Source organism: Cnephaeus nilssonii (genome assembly GCF_951640355.1).
Source record: "Cnephaeus nilssonii genome assembly, chromosome: 20".
Classification (NCBI taxonomy): domain Eukaryota; kingdom Metazoa; phylum Chordata; class Mammalia; order Chiroptera; family Vespertilionidae; genus Cnephaeus; species Cnephaeus nilssonii.
The window spans coordinates 33,490,207-33,511,548 of NC_137091.1; the positions used below are offsets into that span (position 1 = coordinate 33,490,207).

A 21,342-nucleotide genomic window follows, 5' to 3' on the forward strand; every position below is an offset into this window, starting at 1 on the left:
CACGAGAAGGCAGGGTTCTTTGGAAAAGACAAAAATACTGGGAGAAACAGGAGGCAGCAGGGAAAGAGGAAGACCAAATAGGAGACGGACTGACTCAGAGAGGCCTCCACACACATGCGTCTGCAGGGCTGAGCAGGGCTGCTGACAGGACACTGCGCGTCACTCACTCACAGGGCTGCCGAGTCGGAGCTGACTCAATGGCACACAGTACACACACGTACGTCATTTAAACACTCCTAGTGGCCACGTTTTTTAAAAAGTAGAAAAAACAAAAACAGATGAAATCAATTCGAATAATTTATATGCTATCTCAACATATAAATCACTGAATAAATAGATACAAAATGCTATCTCAACATATAAGCAACATAAAAATTACTGAGATATTTTATATTCTTTTTTTCATAGTAAGTCTTCAAAATCTGGTATATATTTGATGCTTATAGTACATTTCACTGTGGGTGCTATTTTCATCAGAAATACTTAATGCTTAGCTTTCATAGAATTTACCGTAGAAAAGTGAGGCTCCCGTACCCACGGGCTCTCACACGCAGCAGCTCCCGCGGAACTGCAGGGCCGCTGGCTCCGGGACCTCACGGCTCCGGTCCTGTGCTGGCTGCGTTCTGGGCACGCATGGGCTGTACCCAGGTCTACCTCTGTCACTGCTGTTGTTCTCAACAAACAGTGCAGAGATAAGCACCTAACATGTAGTCACTGAATCAATCAATCAATACAATTCAGACTTTTCTCCTCGCTCCTTAGATAACCTCACTGCTCTAAAGAGAATGACGCTTTGGGGAAAGGATGGTGTCCCCCATTCTTCTCAGAGGTCGAGGGGCAAAGGGGTCACTTCTGATCCCACTGCCCTCCAGCAGACCTGACCTCCCCAGGCCTGCTGCGCGGTTACGCTAGATCAGTGGTTCTCAACCTTTCTAATGCCGTGACCCTTTAATACAGTTCCTCATGTTGTGGTGACCCCCAACCATAAAATTATTTTCGTTGCTACTTCATAACTAATTTTGCTACTGTTATGAATCGTAATGTAAATATCTGTGTTTTCCGATGGTCTTAGGCTCTACAGCAGGGTCGCGACCCACAGGTTGAGAACCGCTAGCAGGGTCGCCTAAGACCATCGGAAATCACAGATATTTACAATACGCTTCATTAACAGTAGCAAAATTACAGTTATGAAGTAGCAACGAAAATAATTTTATGGTTGGGGGTCACCACAACATGAGGAGCTGTATTAAAGGGTCGCGGCATTGGAAAGGTGGAGAACCACTGTGCTAGAGGTAGCGGGCTCATTTGAGATCCGGGATCATGTTTATAGCTGTTTGCCTTGGGTTACTTTCAACTTGATCAGAATCTTTCCACAGCCACACAGACCCTCACCAGGACCACGCCAGAATGGACCCAGTCCTGCTCTGACTAGAAATCTGCATGAGGCACTGGAACAGGCGCCCCTTCCCAGCAGTCCAAGGTCTCCGTGGACCAGTTTGACCTCATGGCCACCCCAACCTCCAGGCCCCAAGCCCCTCCTGTGCTCCTGAGTTCTTGCCTCTGCTCACCTCCGTCTGTCCTGCTCCATCTCCCGAACCCCGGTCCATCCTGCAAGGCCCGGGGCGTTTGTCCCTCCCCGAGGCATCGACAGCCTGCCTGCTCCTTGCCTTAGCTGCCTTGTCCTTGCGAAATACATTTGTGTGTGTAATAAACAAGGCAGAAATGCAAAAATGTTCACTTCTCCAGGAATAAAATGTTCTCATGGGAGGCAGGGAAAATCCAGGAGGACCACAGCGGTTCTCTGGGTGGGGACAATGGCCGTGTTCCCACAGACAAGCCACCCTCCGACACAGGTCCAGGAGGTGAGCCTGCGAGCTGCTACACCCCTCACCTGACTACGGATTATTGGCACAAATTCCTTTGAAATAACAAAGCCATTTGCTAAGTTAGCACATAGTTCTAAATCCTGGTGAGTCTTCCTACCCTTGGAAAATGACAATAAGTTACAATTGTTGTTAATAAAATGTGAAAGATCTATGATATTCCATCTCAGTTTTCCATCTAGCAATCAAAGCGCTCAGACGTACCTTTTACAGATGACCACGGACAATGCTAGGGCTTATTTGCTCATCTGAAGCAACACAGGCCTCAGTGAGGAGGGCTTTTGTAAAATGTGTTCCGGGATCCCACCCTCCGCACCACTGTGCAGGGTCCTCTGGGCCTGCTGTCTGGGTTCTTTCAGTGCCGGGGACATGCAGCCCGTGAGCTGGCTTCACCACAGGAAGTCCCAGGGGGTGGCTTGAGAGGCTGGGACAGTCTAACCGGGGAGGTGGCACAGAGTGGAGCAGAGCCACAGCCCCCGCCGTCCGTCTCAGTGGGCAGAGACCCCGCCTTGGTGCTTAAAGTAGGGCTCTCAGAGGGGGAGGGGACTATGTGACCCTAGAAGTACCTTCCCGGGAGGAGAGAAAAAGGCTTAGGGAAAAGGCGCAACACGTTTTGCACAACTTACCTGCACGAGTACCAGCACCTTGATTTCTACCGAACAACAAAATGCCACCCAGAGCTGATGCACAGAGACCATCGCTGCTGCTCCCCTGGTGGGCGCATCCAACAGACGGACCTGACACACAGCACGCGAGCTGGTCCCGCCGGCCATTCCCTCGGTGCTTTCTAGGAGCCAGGGGACGGGCCAGCTCCTCAGGCCCGTTACCCGAGCAGTGGGTCTCACGAGCCATTCGCAGTGGCAGTGTGGCAAGAGGACACGCACTGGCTAACATACAGTGTAGCAGCACATTATTAAAGCAAAGCAAAATGTAAAACATGAATTAAGCTTCTGAAACAGTTTATTTCTTCCTAGCCCTGAGAAGGAAAAACACTGCAGTGTTAAGTGGAGTTTGCCCTTCCCTGTTCTGGGCAAGGCAGACTTTTCGGGCCCAGATCCTAGCCCAGGGGCTCCTGCAGACCCTGGCGGGGGGAGGGAGGCGGCTTCATGTCACAGTAGCTGAGGCTGTCGTCATCCAGCACGTCTCCCTGAGCGAGGCCGTCGAGGCGGGGATCCTCGGAGGCTCTGGTGCTGGTCCACACACCTGTCCTCTCCAGTGTCGCTCGGAGAAGTTCTCGGATTCTTTGGTTTTCCTTGGAGGTAGACTCCCAAACAACTTCCAGCTCACCTTCCACTGCTCTGAGAAATCATCAAAACAGGAAAAGTTTAAAACCGCACCATTAAAAACTACTTGGAGAGCCTTATGAATCCTAAGGTAGCAAGCACTCGAATGGAAGTTGGCTTACACCAGAGCACAGAGCCCACTGGGCTCAGGTGGGGAAGCCAGGCTCCCCGTGTTGCACGAAACACCAACGTCCCCCGGAAACAACGAAAGACTAAGGCACCGGCTGAACGTAACTTCTTACCTTTCCTCTCTAAGTGTTGCCATCTCCCTTATTTTGACATCAATGCACATATTCTTGGTTTTTCTACAGAATGATACTGCATAAAAATAAAATATAATAACCGGAGGGGGTGACCTATATAGCACAATGGCCCGGCCGGGAGCACCCAGGTACCCTGAGTCCTCTAAGGCTGCTCCTCTGTCCCCTCTGCTTGTCCCCACGGTGACCTGGCCAGCACTCAGGCACCTTTCACAGGCACCTACCCTTTGAGCCACTGGTGGGCCCAGACATAAAGAATTATAAGGGGTCTGGCCTGGTGGCTCAGTTGGTTGGAGTGTTGTCCTGTGCACAGGAAGATCATGGGTTCGACTCCTGGTCAGGGTACATACCTAGGTTGCAGGGTCTGATCCCCAGGCAGGACGTGTATGGGATGCAACCGATCGATGTCTCTCTCTCACATTGATGTTTCTCTCTCTCTCTTCCTCCTTCTCTGGAATCAATAATTAAAAAATAGAATTAGTAAGGGGGTAAGGAGGGAACCATAGGGGGATGGGGCTCATAATGGAGGACACAGAGACGACTGGTCTAGACCATGTGCCAAGAGGGTGAGTGCCCAGAGGGAAACGGGCTTATGAGAAAAGGAAAGGACAATGAAGCAGATTTTTCTGAGCAGAGACTGCGTGACAAGCACCATGTGGGTGCTCAGGAAACAGGGCAGACAAAGGTATCCGTGTCCTCACAGGGCGTGGTCCCCTGGGCGAACAGAACAGGATATCAGCCCCCACTTCACAGGATGATGAGCCCTTTGGGGGACTGTGGGCAGCCAGCTTCATAGACAAGGGGAGGTGGTTATGGCAAATGTTGGAAAGTGGATTATCAGGTGGGCTGAGCACTGTTGTTTAAGGGAGAAAACACTGAGATTCAAAGAGGCCAGTGACATGCGCACTTGTTCAAGTATTCACTTTTCTTATGAACTGTTACTTCCTTCCAAGTCCCATGATGCCCACTGAGGGCTGGGCACTACTTAAGTAAACCATGTCCCCCCAAATCTCCAGACTTTTGTTTCTAGCACAAAAACACCTACATGTTTGACAAATTACAGCAATGAATCAGGATAAATGCATGGCTAAACTAAAAACAAACACTAGGAAATCTCTAAGGGCAGAAAGAACTGAAGACTAAGCTGAAACCACAGAGGCAGGTAAACAAAATGTTGGTACTGCTTTGAGGACAAAGCCCATGCAAGAACCCAGCTTTCTGTGGAGTCTTGGGCCCATGAGAACCGGGTGAGACAAAAAACCCCAAACTCTCCATGTTTTTCCTCTTCTTCCTAGATATACTCTGAACTATGTGCTCCAGAATTGGGCAGGAAAATGGAGGCACAAGGATGACCCTCACAGACAGGATGGTTTGGTGGGAAACCTGCTAATCTTAAAAAAAAAACCTTTCTGTGAGGCTAAGAGTCTTCCGTTTGCAAATACATCTGGTGTTTGAATCTACATTATTCCCCATGATAGGGCATCCCCAGGCCCTGACTGTAATGTATCAAGAGTAAAAAGTCATTTTTGAGACAATCAGGAAAAGAACCCAGTGAATGTGCTAAACCAGCGGTCGCCAACCTTTTGGACCTCACCGACCACCAAGTGGTCCGTGGACCACCAGTTGGCAACTGCTGTAAACAGTACATTGGATACGACCAAAGAGAGAATTAGTAAACTGGAATGTTGAGCAGAGAAAATCACCCAGAATGCAGTACAGAAAAATATCTGATATTAATAAGTTGTATAATAGAAATGTGATGATGGCATCATGGATATTTTAAAAGTCCTTTTGTGGTTTTTCAGTGTATAGGTCCTTCACATCCTTTAAGTTTATTCCTAGGAATTTTATTCTTTTTGATGGAATTGCAAATGAAAACATTTTTTTCATTTTTCTGAAATTTCATTGTTAGTATATAGAAAGGCAATGGATTTTTGTACATTGATATTATATCCTATAACTTGACTGTATTTTTTCATTTGTTTCTAATAGCTTTTTGATGTTAAAGAGTTATGGCATCTGCAAAAAGTTAATGATTTTACTTCTTCGTTCCTAATTTGGATGCTTCTTTCTTTTGCCTGATTGCTCTGGCTACAACTTCCAGCACTACGTTGAATAAGAGTGGTGACGCCAAGAATGGGCATCCTTATCTTATTCCTGATTTTAGAGAAAAAGCTTTTAATTTTTCACCATTCAGTATATTAGCTGAGGGTTTGTCATTTATGGCCTTTATTATGGTGAGCTACTTTCTTTTTTATCCATTCTATTGAACATTTTAATCATAACTGGATGTAGTATCTTATTAAATACATTATCCGCATCTATTGATATGATCATAAGATTTTGTCCTTTATTTTTTTGCTGTGAGTTATCACATTGGACCAATTTGAGTATGTTGAACCATCCTGTGCCCCTGGAAAGAACCCCACTTTATCTTTTTAATGTTTTGTTGTATTTGATCTGCTAGTATTTTGTTTAGGATTTTTGCATCTATATTCATCAGAGTTATTGGTCTGTAATTTCCTTTTGTGTGTGTCATCCTTGCCAGGTTTTGGTTTCAGGGTAATGATGGCCTTGTAAAATGAGTTAGGAAGTATTGCCTCTTCAATTTTTTATAAGAGTTTGAGAAGGATATATATTATGCCTTCTTTAAATATTTGGTAGAACTTACTAGTATAACCATCTGGTCCTGGGTTTTACTTTTTGATAGGTTTTTGATGACTCTTTAAGTTTTCTTACTGTTGATTAATCTATTTAAATTTTCCAGGTCTTCATGGTGTAGTCTAAGAAGGTTATGTATTTCTAAGAATTTATCTATTTTTTTCTAGGCTATCGAATAGGTGGCATATATAGGATGTCACAGTATTCTGGTATAGTCCTTTGTATTTCTGTGGGGTCCATTGTAATTTCTCTTTCATTTCTGATTTTGTTTGAGCCTTTTATCTTTTTTCCTAATTGTCAATTTTTAAAATGTTTTCAAAGAGCCAATTCTTGGTTGCATTAGTTTTTTCTATTGTCTTTTGGCTTTCTATTTCATTAATTCTGATCTAATTTTTATTATTTCCTTCCTTCTACTAAGTTTGGGCTTTGTTTGTTCTTTTTTTCTAGTTCTTTATGGTGAAATGTTATTTATTTGGAATTTTTCTTGTTTCTTGAGGTAAGCCTGTAATGATATAAATTTATCTCTTATAATCATTTTGTATGTATTCCCTAAATTTTGATGTCATATTATTCTCACTTGTCTCTATGCATTTTTTTATTTCTTCTTTCATTTCTTCTCTGATCCAGTCATTGTTTAGTAGCATGTTATTTAATCACCACATATTTGTGTGTGTTTTTTCCTGATTTCTTTGTGCAATTTCCAATTTCAAAGCATTGTGGTTGGAGAATATAATTGGTATGATTTGAATCTTGAATTTATTGAGGCTAGTTCTGGGTCCCAACATATGGTCTATCTTTGAGAATGTTTCATATGCACTAAAGAAGAATGTATAGTCTGGTGTCTTGGGATGAAAACTTTGTAAATATCAATTATGTGCAATTGGTCTAATGTATCATTTAAGGTTAGTATTAATGCCTTATTGATTTTCTGTTTGGGTGATCTATCTATAGATGTCAATGGGGTATTTAGGTTCACAACTATAACTGCATTTTTGTCAGTTTCTGCCTTTAGTTCTATTATTAGTAGTTGCTTTTTATATTTTGGTACTCCCTGATTGGTGCATATATGTTGCTATGTCCCCTTTATCATTATAAAATGCCCATCTTTGTCTCATTATCTTTTTTAGCTTGAAATATATTTTGTCTGATATAAGTATGGCTATACCCGCTTTTCTCTGGATGCCATTTGCTTTGGAGCAAGCATGTCAAACTTGCAGCTGGTAGGCCGCATGCCTCGTTGCTTTGGAGTATCATTTTCCATCCTTTCCCTTTGAGTCTATGTTTGTGCTTGCAGCTGAGATGTGTCCCTGAAGGCAGCATACAGTTGGATTTTGTTTTGTAATCCAACCTGCCAGTGTGTGTGTGTGTGTGTGTGTGTGTGTGTTTATTAATCTTCACCAGAGGATATTTTTTCCATTGCTTTCAGGGAGAACGGAAAGGAGGGAGGGAGGGGAGAGAAACATCGATGTGAGAGAGATACATCAATTTGTGGCTTCCCACATGTGCCCTGACTGGGGCCAGGGATCAAACCTGCAACCCAGGTATGTGCCCTAATCAGGAATTGAACCTCCAACCTTTCAGTGTCTGGGATGACACTCTAACCATTGAGCAACAGCGTCCAGGACAAGATGGACCTTTTAAAAAAATGACAAAAGACATCATAACAGCAAAAACGAACAGAGAAGACAATGGAATATGCTGAGAGAAAAAGCCTGTCAATGTAGAATTCTATACTCAGCAAAAATCATCTTACAAGACTGGGGTCAAAATCCAGTGTTTTCAGATAAACAAAACTAAGAAAGCTTACTACCAACATCCTCTCACTAAATAAACTTCTAAATAATGTATTTTAGGAAGAAGGAAACTAATCTGAGAAATAAACTATTCTGAGATGCAAGAAAGAATATGTTAAAAGATTAACTGAGGCATATTTTTGAGTTGTTGTTTTTTTTTAGCAAAAATCAATTCAAATTGGGCAATATCCAATCTAGCAGATAGAAAGGAGCTCTAATGAGCTGTATAAAATAAAGGATTTTATAAGCAGAAGAGAGCAGGAACAAGGAAGTTATGTGAGGCGAAAAAGCACCTGGTGATTGGAAGGAGGCCTATTAGGTAGATTGCATAACTAGTGCTAATCAGGTGATTCCTACATGACTGATTTAAGACTCCATTTCTGCAAGAGCTGAAATTGTACATTTAGACTTTGTTTGGTAACATGGGGCTTAGCATAAACAATTCCATTTTGGGCTAGTTGTCTTGATTTTAACAATTATCAAGCAAAGAAATTGGTCAACTGCAGGTAAATAAAAATAAACAACTATATAAAAATAGTATTTAATTTGGGATGGATAAAAATAATGACATAAAATTACATAGTTATATCTAATGATACTAGATAACAGCTTATAAACCAAAGGGGAAATAATTAGATTAAAGCATGAGAGCTTACATTTGGGGGGAAGAAATGTAGGTATGCTGATTAAATATATTTTTTAATGTTAAATATCTAGGGTGAAAGTTCAAGGGTAATCACTCAAAGAATATATAAATTTTAAACAACTAAAGGGAAAAACATGGAATGGGGAGAAAGTTAAAAATAAAGTTCCATTCTACTAATGAAATTGTAAGCCTCCTGTTTGGCAAGAAATTTGGTATTGGCTCAACTTTTTACAAAGTGACTATTCAGACTGGTAAGAACTTCTGTGACTACAGAAACCATGTTAGATAAGACTTCATTCTGCTTGGCATTAAGAAGCATCTGGCTGATGGGAAACAAACAGATAACTGCATTCTGCATGGCATCAAATTCATGGATCCTACTAAATCTTGAAGAAAATCACATCTGAGTGTCACTCTCCTTCTTCTGCAGGCATCAGTTTATATTCGTCTGTCAAAGGCAACACAGCCATTATGAAAGGGCGGGCTTAAGTGTGAGGGACCACCAAGTTCACCTTCACAAAGCCTGCGATATTCCCCAATGTTTTTAATACACTGGCAATATTTCGTCTATCGCAAGTTTAAAGGATAAAGGTGTAACTGATAGAGTACCTTATATCCACAGAGAACATAATGCACCTCTAATCTTATCATTATGATCTTCTAAAAAAGGGGATTTTAATGTTCTTGGCAATAAATACAAAAAAGGAAGTAAAACATTTAATCTAAAATTTATAATATCTCACAAGAAAATTGAATAAAACAAAAATATCAGAGATATAAAAGAAGAAAAAGGAAAGGACAATTAGAGGAGTAAGTTGATTTAGGAGGTCCAATATTCAAACAACAGAAAATTTTTAAGGAGGGATTAAAGCAAATGAGAGGCTGGGATGTAATGTATAGCATGGTGACTATAGTTAACGATGCTGTATGGTATAGTAGAGAGTAGATAGGGAGTAGATCTTAAATGTTCTCACTATACCAACAACATGGTAATTATGTGAGGTGAAGGATGTTTTAACCTTATTGTGGTCATCGTTTTGCAATATATACATGTATTAAGTCATCACATTGTACACCTTAAACTTACTCAATGTTACATGTCAATTGCTGGGAAAATTTTAAAAAAGAAAACAAAGTAAGGAGCAAATAAAAATCAAGAGCAACATTAAATTCAGATAAGACTAAAATACAAAAGCAAAAGTAAGTAATTAAATAAACATAACAGATCTAGAGGGTTTTATTGGAAAATTCTACCAACATCCAAAACACACACACACATACACACACACACACGATACGGGTGGGGCAGCCCTACCTTTTCTGCTGCAGCGCCTCATCCAGGACATCCTGCTTGTCCTGCAGCATCCGATGGAGGTGCCGCATCTCCTGCTGGTACTGAGCTGTCTTGCTAGCAAAGTCCTCCTGCTGCTCTGTCAGACAGTGACTAATGTCATCCAGCTTCAGTGCAGCCAGCTTCTTGTACCCCTGGTGGAGGAGGAGGACGCTGTGAGTGAGGGAGGCTGCTTGCTGCCCAGGCCAAGGCCTCAAGGATGCATTCCCGACCTACCTCCGTGTGCTGACGGAGACCCATGAGTTGAGTAAGCCCTGGATAGGTCTGATATGGAAGGGCAAGTCTGGATCATAAAAGTCATATAAAGTAACAAAAAATTTCAAGTATAATAAAACCAAATTTCTAATTTATATCATGCTATAAATTATTTTTATAGGTTATAAATAAAATTCAAACAGAAGGTTCTAGCATACGCTGAGATGACTGAGATAAAAGACTAATTCATTTATCTTCCTTCTTACATTTTTAAAAATTTTTTTATTGATTTCAGATAGGAAGGGAGAGAGAGATGGAAACATCAATGATGAGAGGGAATCAATGACCGGCTGCCTCCTGCATGACCCTGCCTCCATCACTGGGGATCGAGCTTGCAACCCGAGGATGTGCCCCTGACCAGAATCGAACCCGAGACCCTTCAGTCCGCAGGCCGATGCTCTATCCACTTAGCCAAACCAGCTAGGGCTCCTTCTTATATTTTTGTTGCATAGTATTTAAGGTTATGAATTTCCTTCTGAGCATTTCTAAAACTTTGTCACATATAGTCTGACTAATAGTATAGTTTACATAGATGAAATTCTCTTTGGAAGTTATGACATTCTGGAAGCCAGTCCAAGATGGCAGCGTAGGAGGGCTCTAAGCTCACCCCCTCTGAAGGACACATTACATTTACACCTATATCTACAGCAGTTCCTCTGGGAGACATCTAAGAGCCAACTGGAACAGCTTCTGCACAAACAGAAAGGAAGACTGTACAGAGAAGGCTGGGAACTGCGAGTGTCCTGTTGGCGCCGAGGGAATTGTCCAGAATGGAGGAACTGGTGAGCACCACTGTTTACAATTCTCCTGCACTTGGATGGGGCGGGCGCTTTATCCCAGTTTTCTGGCCGAGCTGCAGGGCTGCTGTAGCGCACCCCCAGCCACCCCTCCCAGAACTAGATCCAGCAGGAGCAGGACAGCACCCTAGCCTATGTAAATGGGCCCATTCCCCTGGAGATGGGTTGGTGGGTGTGGCAGGGTGCAGTAGCACGCACCTGCTGAGCTGCACGCGGGACACCCCCTGCCCAGAGTGTGGAACCAGCAAAATGCTGTGCCCGTATGCAAGGCTGTCCTATTGAGAGAAAGTGCAGAAATAGTGGGGAGCAGCTGCATGCGCACGCGGGGCTGCTGTGCCCAGAGAAAGTGTGGGGACACTGGGGCACTGCAACCCATGCACTCAGAGTAGCCCTGCCCAGATCAGGTTCAGGCAACAGACGATTAAAGTAACAGGGCACATTGCACACATACTGGGCAGTGCAACCCACAAGGATAGCCCCACCCAGAGCAAAAGGGCAAGGAAACACACACTAGGCTGCCCTGCCTGGAACCCATTCCTTTTGCCACGTGCCTTGCCCGACCAGAAATATCTGGCACACAGATTAAGAAAAAGCGATTTCATCAGACTCATAGGAGCAAACACAGAAAGTCAAACAAAATGGGGAGCAGAAGAATATGTCCCAAATTAAGAAACAATTAAAAAAATTCAGAGAAAAACTCTAATGAAATGGAGATAACGCATTTGTCTGATAAAGAATTCAAAGAAATGGTTGTAAGGATGCTCAAAAGCTTGAGAGTAGAATAGAGAAACTCAGCATTTCTAACAAAGGGTTAGAAAATGTAACAAAGAACCAATCAGAAATAAAGAATACAATAACTGAAATGAAGAATACATTAGAAGGAACGGAAATCAGATTAGTTAATACAGAAGAATGGATTAGCAACATGGAAGACAGAATAGTGGAAATCACTCAATTAGAACAGCAAAATGAAAAAATCATTTTATTTTATTAATATTTTTTAAAAATATATTTTTCTTGCCGAAACCGGTTTGGCTCAGTGGATAGAGCGTCGGCCTGCGGACTGAAGGGTCCCAGGTTCGATTCCGGTCAAGGGCATGTACCTTGGTTGTGGGCACATCTCCAGTGGGGGGTGTGCAGGAGGCAGCTGATCGATGTTTCTAACTCTATGTCCCTCTCCCTTCCTCTCTGTAAAAAATCAATAAAATATATTTTAAAAATATGTGTATTTTTTTCTTGATTTCAGAGAGGGAGGGAGAGGAAGAGAGAGAGAGAAACATCAATGATGAGAGAGAATCATCAATTAGTTGTCTCCTGCAGGTCCTACACTGGGGATCAAGCCCGAAACCCAGGCATATGTCCTGACTGGGGATTGAACCATGACCTCCTGGTTCACAGGTTGATGCTCAACCACTGAACCATGCCAGCCAGGCTGAAAAAAGAATTAAAAAAAAAATGAGGATAAGAGACTTCTTGGACATTAAATGCCCTAATATCCACATTACAGGGATTCCAGTGGGAGAAGAGTGAGAGAAAGGGGCAGAAAGTATATTTGAATAAGTAATGATTGAAAACGTCCCTAATCTGGGAAAGGAAACACATTCAGGTCCAGGAAGCACAGAGCTCCAAACAAGATGAACCCACAGAGGCCTAAACCAAGATACACTGTAATTAAAATGGCAAAGGTTAAGGATAAAGAGACAAGAGACAAGGCAAGAAGGAAACAAGTCAGATACAGGGGAAAGCCCATGAAGTTATCAGCTGATTTCTCAGAAGCAAGTTTACAGGCCAGAGGGAGTGGCAGAAAATATTTATAGTGCTAAAAGAAAAGAACCAATGACCTAGAATACTGTATCTGGCCAGGTTATCATTCTGAATTGAAGGAGAGATAAAGAGTTACACACACACCCCCCCCCCCCCAAAAAAAAGAGTTTCCCAGCAAAAACTAAAGGAGTTCACCACCACTAAACCAGCTTTACAAGAAAGGTCAAAGGTCTTCATTTGCAGGAAAGAAAAGGTATAACCAGAAATAAGGAAATACAGGAAAGAAAATTTCTCACTGGTAAAGGCAAATATACAATAAACACAGTGAATCAATCACTTAAAAGGCTAATATGAAGGTTAAAAGACAATGTAGCAAAATTAAGTATAACTACAATAGTCAAGGGATACAAAAGACAAGAAAAACATGATGTCCAAAACATAGAGTGGAGGGGGGAGTAAAACTGTAGTGCATTTTGGATGCATTTGAATTTAAACACCTATCAGCTTAAAATACTGTCATATATATACTAGAGGCCCGGTGCAAGACATTCGTGCACTGGAGGGGCGGTGGGGGGGGGGGGGGGGCCCTCAGCCCAGCCAGCGCCCTCTCACAGTATAGGACCCCTTCTCCTTACTGCACACCTGCAGCGGAGGTAGGAGAGGCTCCTGCCACCACTGCTGGGCTTGCCAGTCGTGACCCTGGCCTCTGGCTGAGCGGTGCTCTCCCTGTGGGATCGCAATGACCACCAGGAGCCAGCTCCTGGGTTGAGCGTCTGCCCCCTGGTGGTCCACGCATGTCATGACCGGTTCCACTGTTCAGTCGATTTGCATGTTAGGGTTTTATTATATAGGACTAGTGGCCTGGTGCACGAAATTTGTGCACGGGGGGGGGGGGGGGGGGCTTTGTCCCTCAGCCCGGCCTGCACCCTCTCCAATCTGGGACCCCTCGAAGGATGTCCTACTGCCAGTTTACAGGGATTGGGCCTAAACCGGCAGTCGGACATCCCTTTCGCAATCCGGGACTGCTGGCTCCTAACTGGTCACCTGCCTGCCTGATTGCCCCTAACCACTCTGCCTGCTGGTCTGCTCACCCCCAACTGACCCCCGCCGCTGGCCTGCTCACCCCCAAATGCCCCCCTGCCAGCCGGATCACCCCCAACTTGCCCCCGTGCCCGTGTGATCACCCCCAACTGCCCCCCGCCGCTGGCCTGCTCACCCCCAACTGCCCCCCTGCTGGCCTACTCACTCTAAACTGCGCCCCCACTGCTGTCCTGATCACCTCCAACTGACCCCCACTGATGGCCTGCTTGCCCCCAATTGGCCCCCCTGCTGGTCTGCTTACCCCCACCAGCCCCACCCCCCATCAGCCTGATCACCCACAACTGCCGTCCCATCCTGGCCTGATCACTCACAACTGCCCTCCCCTCTTGGCCTCTAACTGCCTCTTCCTTGGCCCTGCCACCATGGCTTTGTCTAGAAGAACATCCAAAAGGTCTCCTGGAAGGTCTCCCAGTATAATTAGCATATTACCTTTTTATTAGTATAGAGGCCTGGTGCATGGGTGGGGCCGGATGGTTTGCCCTGAAGGGTGTCCCGGATCAGGGTGGGGGTCCCACTGGGGTGCCTGGCCAGCCTTGGTGAGGGGCTGAGGGCTGTTTTCAGGCTGGCCACGCCCCCTGGCAACCCAAGCTCCAAGCCCCTCCTTTTTTTTCTCTTCTTTTTTTTCAACATCTCCTTGAGCGGAGGCCAGGGCCGGCTGGAAGCAGGTATCTGGGATTTATTTATCTTCTATAATTGAAACTTTGTAGCCTTGAGCGGAGGCCAGGGCTGGCCAGAGCAAGTGGGAAGCTTGGCTTCCTCCATCACCAGGGGCAACCCAAGCCTCCTGCTCGCTCCAGCTCCGTAGCAGCTGCCATCTTAGTTGGGTTAATTTGCATACTCACTCCTGATCCTTAGGACAAAGTTTTTACATGGTCAAAATGTCTTAAGAGCAGCTTGGTTGGATGGAAATATCCTTGGCTCATACTCTCTTTCCTTAAATATTTATGGATGGTAGCCCACAGTTCTCTGGCATTCAGTGTTGTTACTGAAAAGTGTGGTGCCAACATGGTTTTTTCTTTGTTATGCCTTGGTCTTTTGCATGAGTGTTCAAGGTATTCTTTGTTTATCTTAAAGTTATAGGTGTTGATGTCAATTTTCTGGGTCCATGTGTTTGTTTTAGGCATATATTGTGCCCTTTCAATATGTAGATTCAAGCCTTCTTTTATCTCAGAAAGTTTTTATGAATTATGGTTAGACCAGAATAAGTTCCATTGCTTACTTCCTTCTTTGGGGACTCTACCAATAGGATACTGGATCTCTATCACTTTCTACTGAATTCTTTTGACATTCCTATTTCTGCCTTCTTGTCTTTGCCTTTTTCATCTCTATCCTTTATGTTCCTTATTGTGCTTTTATGAACACACTAGAGGCCCGGTGCATGAAATTCATACACGGGGGGGCGGGGTCCCTCAGCCTGACCTGTACCCTCTCCAATCCGGGACCTCTGGCTTCTAACTGCTCACCTGCCTGCCTGCCTGATCCACCTAACTGCCCTCCCCTGCCGGCCTGGTTGCCCCCATTTTTTTTTAATCTTCACAAACAATTGTATTTGACTTCCTTATTGGCTTCTCCCTTTCACACAATTTTTCTCTCTCCTTTATGTAACACTTTTTCCTACTGACTCATCCTTTATAAACTTTTCTTTCCTCCTTATTTCCTACTCTGGTTCCATCATCCTTCTTCCACCTTTCTCCTACCCTCCCTCCCTCCCCACATTCCTTCTTTCCTTTATCTTTACCCCTCCCCTCCCTCCTCACCTTAATTTTTTTCTTCACTTCCTCCCTCCTACCTGCTTTGCTCCCTCCCCCATTTCTTCCTTCTTCCCATTCTCCTTTTAAGCTCTACCGGCTCCCCGTTAAAACTTTTCTTCCCTCCCTCCTTCTCTCTCATCCTACCTTTCCCATACATTCTTCTCTACTTACTTCCACTGGTTTAATATCTATCTACCTGCCTAATTATTCACTATCATTTATCTTTTTTCTTTTCTGACTCCTATTTTTAAAATCTGTCCCCAGTACACTATACTTGATTTTCATTATAGCTCCTACAGTTCACTCATACATCCTCTTTCCTTCTTTAACTCTGCTCTCTACTGACGCCTTTATAAAGTTCTTCTCTCCCTCCCTCCCTCCCTCCCTCCCTCTCTTCTTTTTTTAAAAATATATTTTATTGATTTTTTACAGAGAGGAAGGGAGAGGGATAGAGTTAGAAACATCGATGAGAGAGAAACATTGATCAGCTGCCTCCTGCACACCCCCTACTGGGGATGTGCCTGCAACCAAGGTACATGCTCTTGACCGGAATCGAACCTGGGACCCTTGAGTCCGCAGGCCGACGCTCTATCCACTGAGCCAAACCGGTTTCGGCTTCTTCCATTTTCTTAAGGTATTTTTGTATGGAGGGCACTGGATTCCTCTGAGATAAGATGAGGTTCCTAGGAGGGTGGGGGCATGGGTTGGTTGGGTCAGGGACGCTTTCCACCTCTCTTGAAGCCTCTTCCATGGCTCTCTGAACCCAGCCTGGTCGAGAATGGCTCCTACCTGCAGCTCTGAGTTTCCTAGATCTCCTCCTCGCCCTGACTTCCAAGGTGATGTCCTCACTTTTACAAATCTTATTTTGCTGGAATTTTGTGAGATGTCACCTGTGGATTTTCTCAAGCCTTTTCCAGGTCTCTTCACTTCCCCAGAGATTCTGCCCTGTCTAACCTGGATCTGATCACAGGTTTCCTCTCTTGGTGGCTGGGTGGGCCCTTTTTACTATTCCTATTCAGATGAGCAATGATGAGATGGATTCCCAAGACAAGGCCACCCACTCTGAAGATCAGACCTCCTCTTTTAGAAATAAAAGCCAACCAGAAAAAAACAAAAACCCATAATTGCTTATTACTACTCATAATACTTCTAGGCAGAGTCCTACCATTAACAATATGGTGTATTTCTTCTAGCCTTTCTGATGCAGAGTTGAGATATTGTTTTGTATACTGCTTTTGATATTGTTGAAATTTTTTGTTGTTTCTTAATCCTCACCAGAGGAGATTTTGTTTCCATTGATTTTTAGAGATGTGGAAGGGAATGGGGGAGGGAGAAAGAGAAACACTGATGTGAAAGAGACATGGATTGGTTGCCTCTTACACGTGCCGCTACCAGGGCCGAGGATCGAACCTGCAATCCAGGTACATGCCCATGACTGGGAATCGAACCTGCAACCCTTTGGTATGCGGGCCAACGCTCTAACCACTGAGCCATGCCGGACAGGGCTTGATATTGTTGAATTTTTAAAATTGTAAAATATATTATTTAGTTAATTTCCCAAATAGTTATTTAATTTATTGAATACTACGAATCCAATGCTATTTGGATTCTAGGTGCTTGGGATATATCAGTGAACAAAAACAGAAAAAGATCCCTGTCCTTGTGGAGTTTATAGTCTGGTCAGGGGAGAGAGACAATAATCAATAAACATAATAAATAAATTATATAGTCTGTTAGAATGTTGTCTTTGGAAGAAACAATAAAGCAATGTAATGAGAATATGGACCACCAATTAAAAATAGTCGAGGTATGCCTCATTGGTAAGGTGACACGTGGATATTTGGGGGAAACATAAAACATTTATGAACAATTTCATTAATAATAACAAAGAAAATACCATATAACTTATCCAATGTAATACATAGAATATTTTAAAAAATATTTTTATTGATTTCTAGTTTTACAATTTATGAATGTACCAAACAGGTTACTTTTGCCTGTTTTAAACGTTATATAAATGCAATCATATTTATAGGTACTCATTTGTGCTGAGCTTCTTTCACTCACTATTAATGAAATGTAGGAAAAATAAAATCTATTCATTGTATTAGGACACAGATTTGGTTCTGAGAAATTTTAAGTTAAATATTGTTTAACTTTTTAAAAGTGAATAATTCAGGAGTAAACCTTATGCTCCCTAAAATAAAACAGACAAACACACAACATATTATGTTCACCCAATACTATGAGTATTTACACACAGCCAGCCAATGTTTCAATTTGCTTTTCTTGGTTTGTTAATTTTCCAACATATCAAATGAATGTCATTACTCTATTTATCCACTTACCAGACCTTTTTAATCATTGTCCTATATTACATGCACTTGAGCTCAGAGGTCCTGGATCTTATTCCCCATCTACCCAGGCCTCTGGCCTGCTGGTCCTCCTGCCCCTGCCCCTGCCCAGGAGACATTGCTGTGCCTGCTGAGGCTGTGGATGCATGCTGTCAGAATGCAGACAATGGGGAGGAGAATGTTCAAGTATGGGAGGTGGTCAAGAGGAGGAGAGTCAGTACAATGAGAACAGAAACTGGAGGGTGCAAGAGAGGGGTAGGTCAATGCTACTCTCCAACTGAACCAACAACTAAACTAGGTTTGATCATAAAGCCTGAACATTAACTTAAGGATATAGCCTGGAGATTTTTCTGTATATTTTATTTTAAAATATATTTTTATTGATTTTAGAGGGGAAGGAAGAAGGGAGAGTGAGATAGAAATATCAGTGATGAGAGAGACTCATTGATCAGCTGCCTCCTGCATGCCTCCTACTGGGGACTGAGCCTACAGTCCTGATATGTGTCCTGACTGGGAATTGAACTGTGACCTTCTGGTTCATAGTTTGACGCTCAACCACTGAGCCACACCGAACGGGCTCTGTAGCCTTTAAACAAACAAACAAACCACATCTGCATTGTATCTTATTGTGCAGATGAGCTTCAGTTTATTCAATGAGTAGAGAGATGCTACCTCTGGAGAGGTGCCATTTCAGCCAGGAAAACCATGTGCTGCTTTAATCTCTGGGGAGCGGTGTTATACACATGCGAGATGTATCTTCCTGTGGAAACCTGTACCCAGTCAGCCTCTGTTCCCATTTGAAAAAGTAATCTTTAAGGCTAAATGATCACTTACCTTGACTTTTTCCTCTAACCTTCCCATGCGAATATTGCCTTTTATAATTTTGTCGAGAACTCCATGTTTCTCATTTTCTAAACATTTGGCCTAAGGAGAAAGGTGAAAAGGAAAATAATGGGCTCTCAGTTTGACAGAAAAATTAAAAAGAATAAAAAATTCTTCTGTAAAAAATATTACTACTCTCAAGTGATCTCCATTCTGCCACTTGTTTTGGCCCAAACCCTCCTGCCCCTACCTGGATTCCCACTCCCTGTGTGAGGGGCTGTGGACAGAACTTGGCCAACAGCTGAGGAGAGGCAAGAGCTGGAACAGTACGCTGGGTGTCCCTCCTGGGCACAAACAGGAGATCTGTGCCCCCAGAACCAGGGAATGGAAGAGGTTGCAAGGGTTCTAACACATTTCTCTATCCTTATGGAATATACCATTCCTTCAATCATATCCAAGGAGTAAGTGCCAAGATGCAAATAAACTTTAACTTGATTTATTTGAATAATTACAGAATTAAGGAGAACTTAATGTGGATGCACAATGCTTTTCTCTAAACAAATGTGATAAGCAGTATTTCCAAGAAGGGATATAATTTGAAGCTGAATGATTCATATTAATATCTACATGGGACATGAACTACTATGCACTATAAATTATTTCAAATCATTTAAAAAATTATAAAACTGAGCATTCCTTCTAGAGTAGGCCAGTAACGGCAATTCGATTATTAGAAAGGAAAAATAAAACAAAGACAGTTATTTAACTTGTCACAAGTCACACAGAAAGCCCATCCCAAAGGCAGGATTAGAAATTAAGATGCCAGTATCAATACAAAGGGCTTTCACAAGGCCCAAGAGACCAGAAAGGGGCAAGGTGGGAGTGTATGGCTCAAGCCCCAGGACAGTGCAAAGGCAGCCAGTACCACCCCTGAACCCCTACTAGAGGGGGCTGGCCTCGGGGCTCCCCCGGGGAAGGACCCTGTAGGGTCAAGGGGACAGCAGTGTCTGTGTGTATAGAGATCCCTCATGGTGGGTGGGCCAGGGCATATGAGAGCAGCTCCCCCCATGTCTGAGAGGTCTGAAGACTCTAACTCAGGCCTGGATTTCAGGCCATGATAACCAAGGTCAGGGCTTGAGGAGAAAACACATTTCATTATGTCACGATTTGTAACTTTATGTATTTGAACACAGAGTATGTGGCCTCCATTTATATTTCTATCCTAAGCTCATAAATATGAGGGGTGGACCTAAGGGTCAGGGAAGATCTTGACTTCATCATGGAAGCCTGGAATGCTCTCTGGCCCATATGGGCCGGAGGAACCTGCGTGTCCTCCCCGTGCCTCCTGCACGCCCCCTAGCGGGGATCGAGCCCACAACCAGGGCACACGTCCTAACCAGGAATCGATGCTTAACCACTGAGCATACAGGCCGGGCTGGCTTTGTCTTTTCAGTGGCAATGACACGGGACAGCCAGGTCCCCACGAATGCCTGCTAGATAAATGGGTTTGTTTGGCAGTTTATGTTTTTCAATAAGCCCTCTGTTTGCCTCTTGATATACCAGTGGGTAAGCCCACGAGGCAGAGCAGAAGGGGAAACAGGAAAGCAACTGATAGATGTTTCTCTCTCTCATCAATGTTTCTCTCTCTCTCCTCCCTTTCTCTCTCTCTAAAATAAAATTTAAAAATTTTTTTAAAAGATCAACATTTCCCCCCAAGATTTGGATACTATTTATATTTCTTCTTATATAAACATAGCTAAACCTCTGTGCATTTTCCTATGGAGGAACTTAATATCTTTCTAGCAAATTGGAGTAAGCCTGTGACACATCCTGACAGACTCTCCACACTTCATTCACCTGGAGAAGGGCCAAGTTACTTCCAACTTTGCCAATTTCTGACTCTCAGAAAGTCCTCAAGTCTCTTTTGTAATGACATCCATTAAACTGTTACTTAGGACTCTACACTACCAACATTGCTTAAATAAGCAATGAGTTCAATGTAGAAAAATCATAAAATGCAGATAAATAAAATGATTTTAAAATTTTTCTTATAATTCTACCACGATTTAAAAACATCTCTTGTAATTCCACCATTTGAATATCTAATTCACTGTAACATTTGGCAGTAATTCCTATCAGACTTTTCTCAATGCATATAGCTTGGCATAGCATCTATTTTATTTCACTGTACAATCTATTGTAGACATCTTTTAAAATCATTGTGGAGATACCAAGGATCATGTCCATGGCATCACTCTTGCGGCTGCGTAGAGCTTCACCTAGGACCACCAATAATTTACTCCCTCCCCTTCCTGAGGACTGGTGTTGTTAGAAACAACGGCGATGAATATCACTGCCCTTTAAACTGTGTCCTTAGGATGAACTCTATTTAACCTATCTATGAGTCTTATGTTTCTTCAAACAAGGAATATATTAAGTCAGTTTTACAGAGAGAATATAAAGTTATCAGGTGTGTATGTAATATACCTGATAACTACTGTTCCTATTTAGTTGAATGGACTAACTCCATTAGTTTACCTTTTAAAATATAATTTGCCATTATTTAAAAGTTTGAGTTATCTGACTTTTAAAAATGTTTTTCCCTCATGATTGAAAGATAA

At 43.1% G+C, this 21,342-nt stretch overlaps 1 protein-coding gene across 4 annotated transcripts in view; it reads right to left on the reverse strand.

Annotated features, from left to right (window-relative positions):
- Window positions 1-1,227: 1,227 nt before the first annotated feature.
- The window catches only part of CEP89 (centrosomal protein 89), a 62,519-nt gene continuing 42,404 nt past the window's right edge, over window positions 1,228-21,342 (reverse strand). For all 4 annotated transcript variants that reach the window (XM_079799424.1, XM_079799423.1, XM_079799426.1 and 1 more), the window contains 3 exons: window positions 18,734-18,823; window positions 9,842-10,011; window positions 1,228-3,181 (listed from right to left, as the gene is read on the reverse strand). In XM_079799424.1, coding sequence (XP_079655550.1) covers window positions 2,941-3,181; window positions 9,842-10,011; window positions 18,734-18,823 — 501 coding nt within the window. In that variant the 3' untranslated portion in view covers window positions 1,228-2,940. The remainder of the gene's footprint in view (window positions 3,182-9,841; window positions 10,012-18,733; window positions 18,824-21,342) is intronic.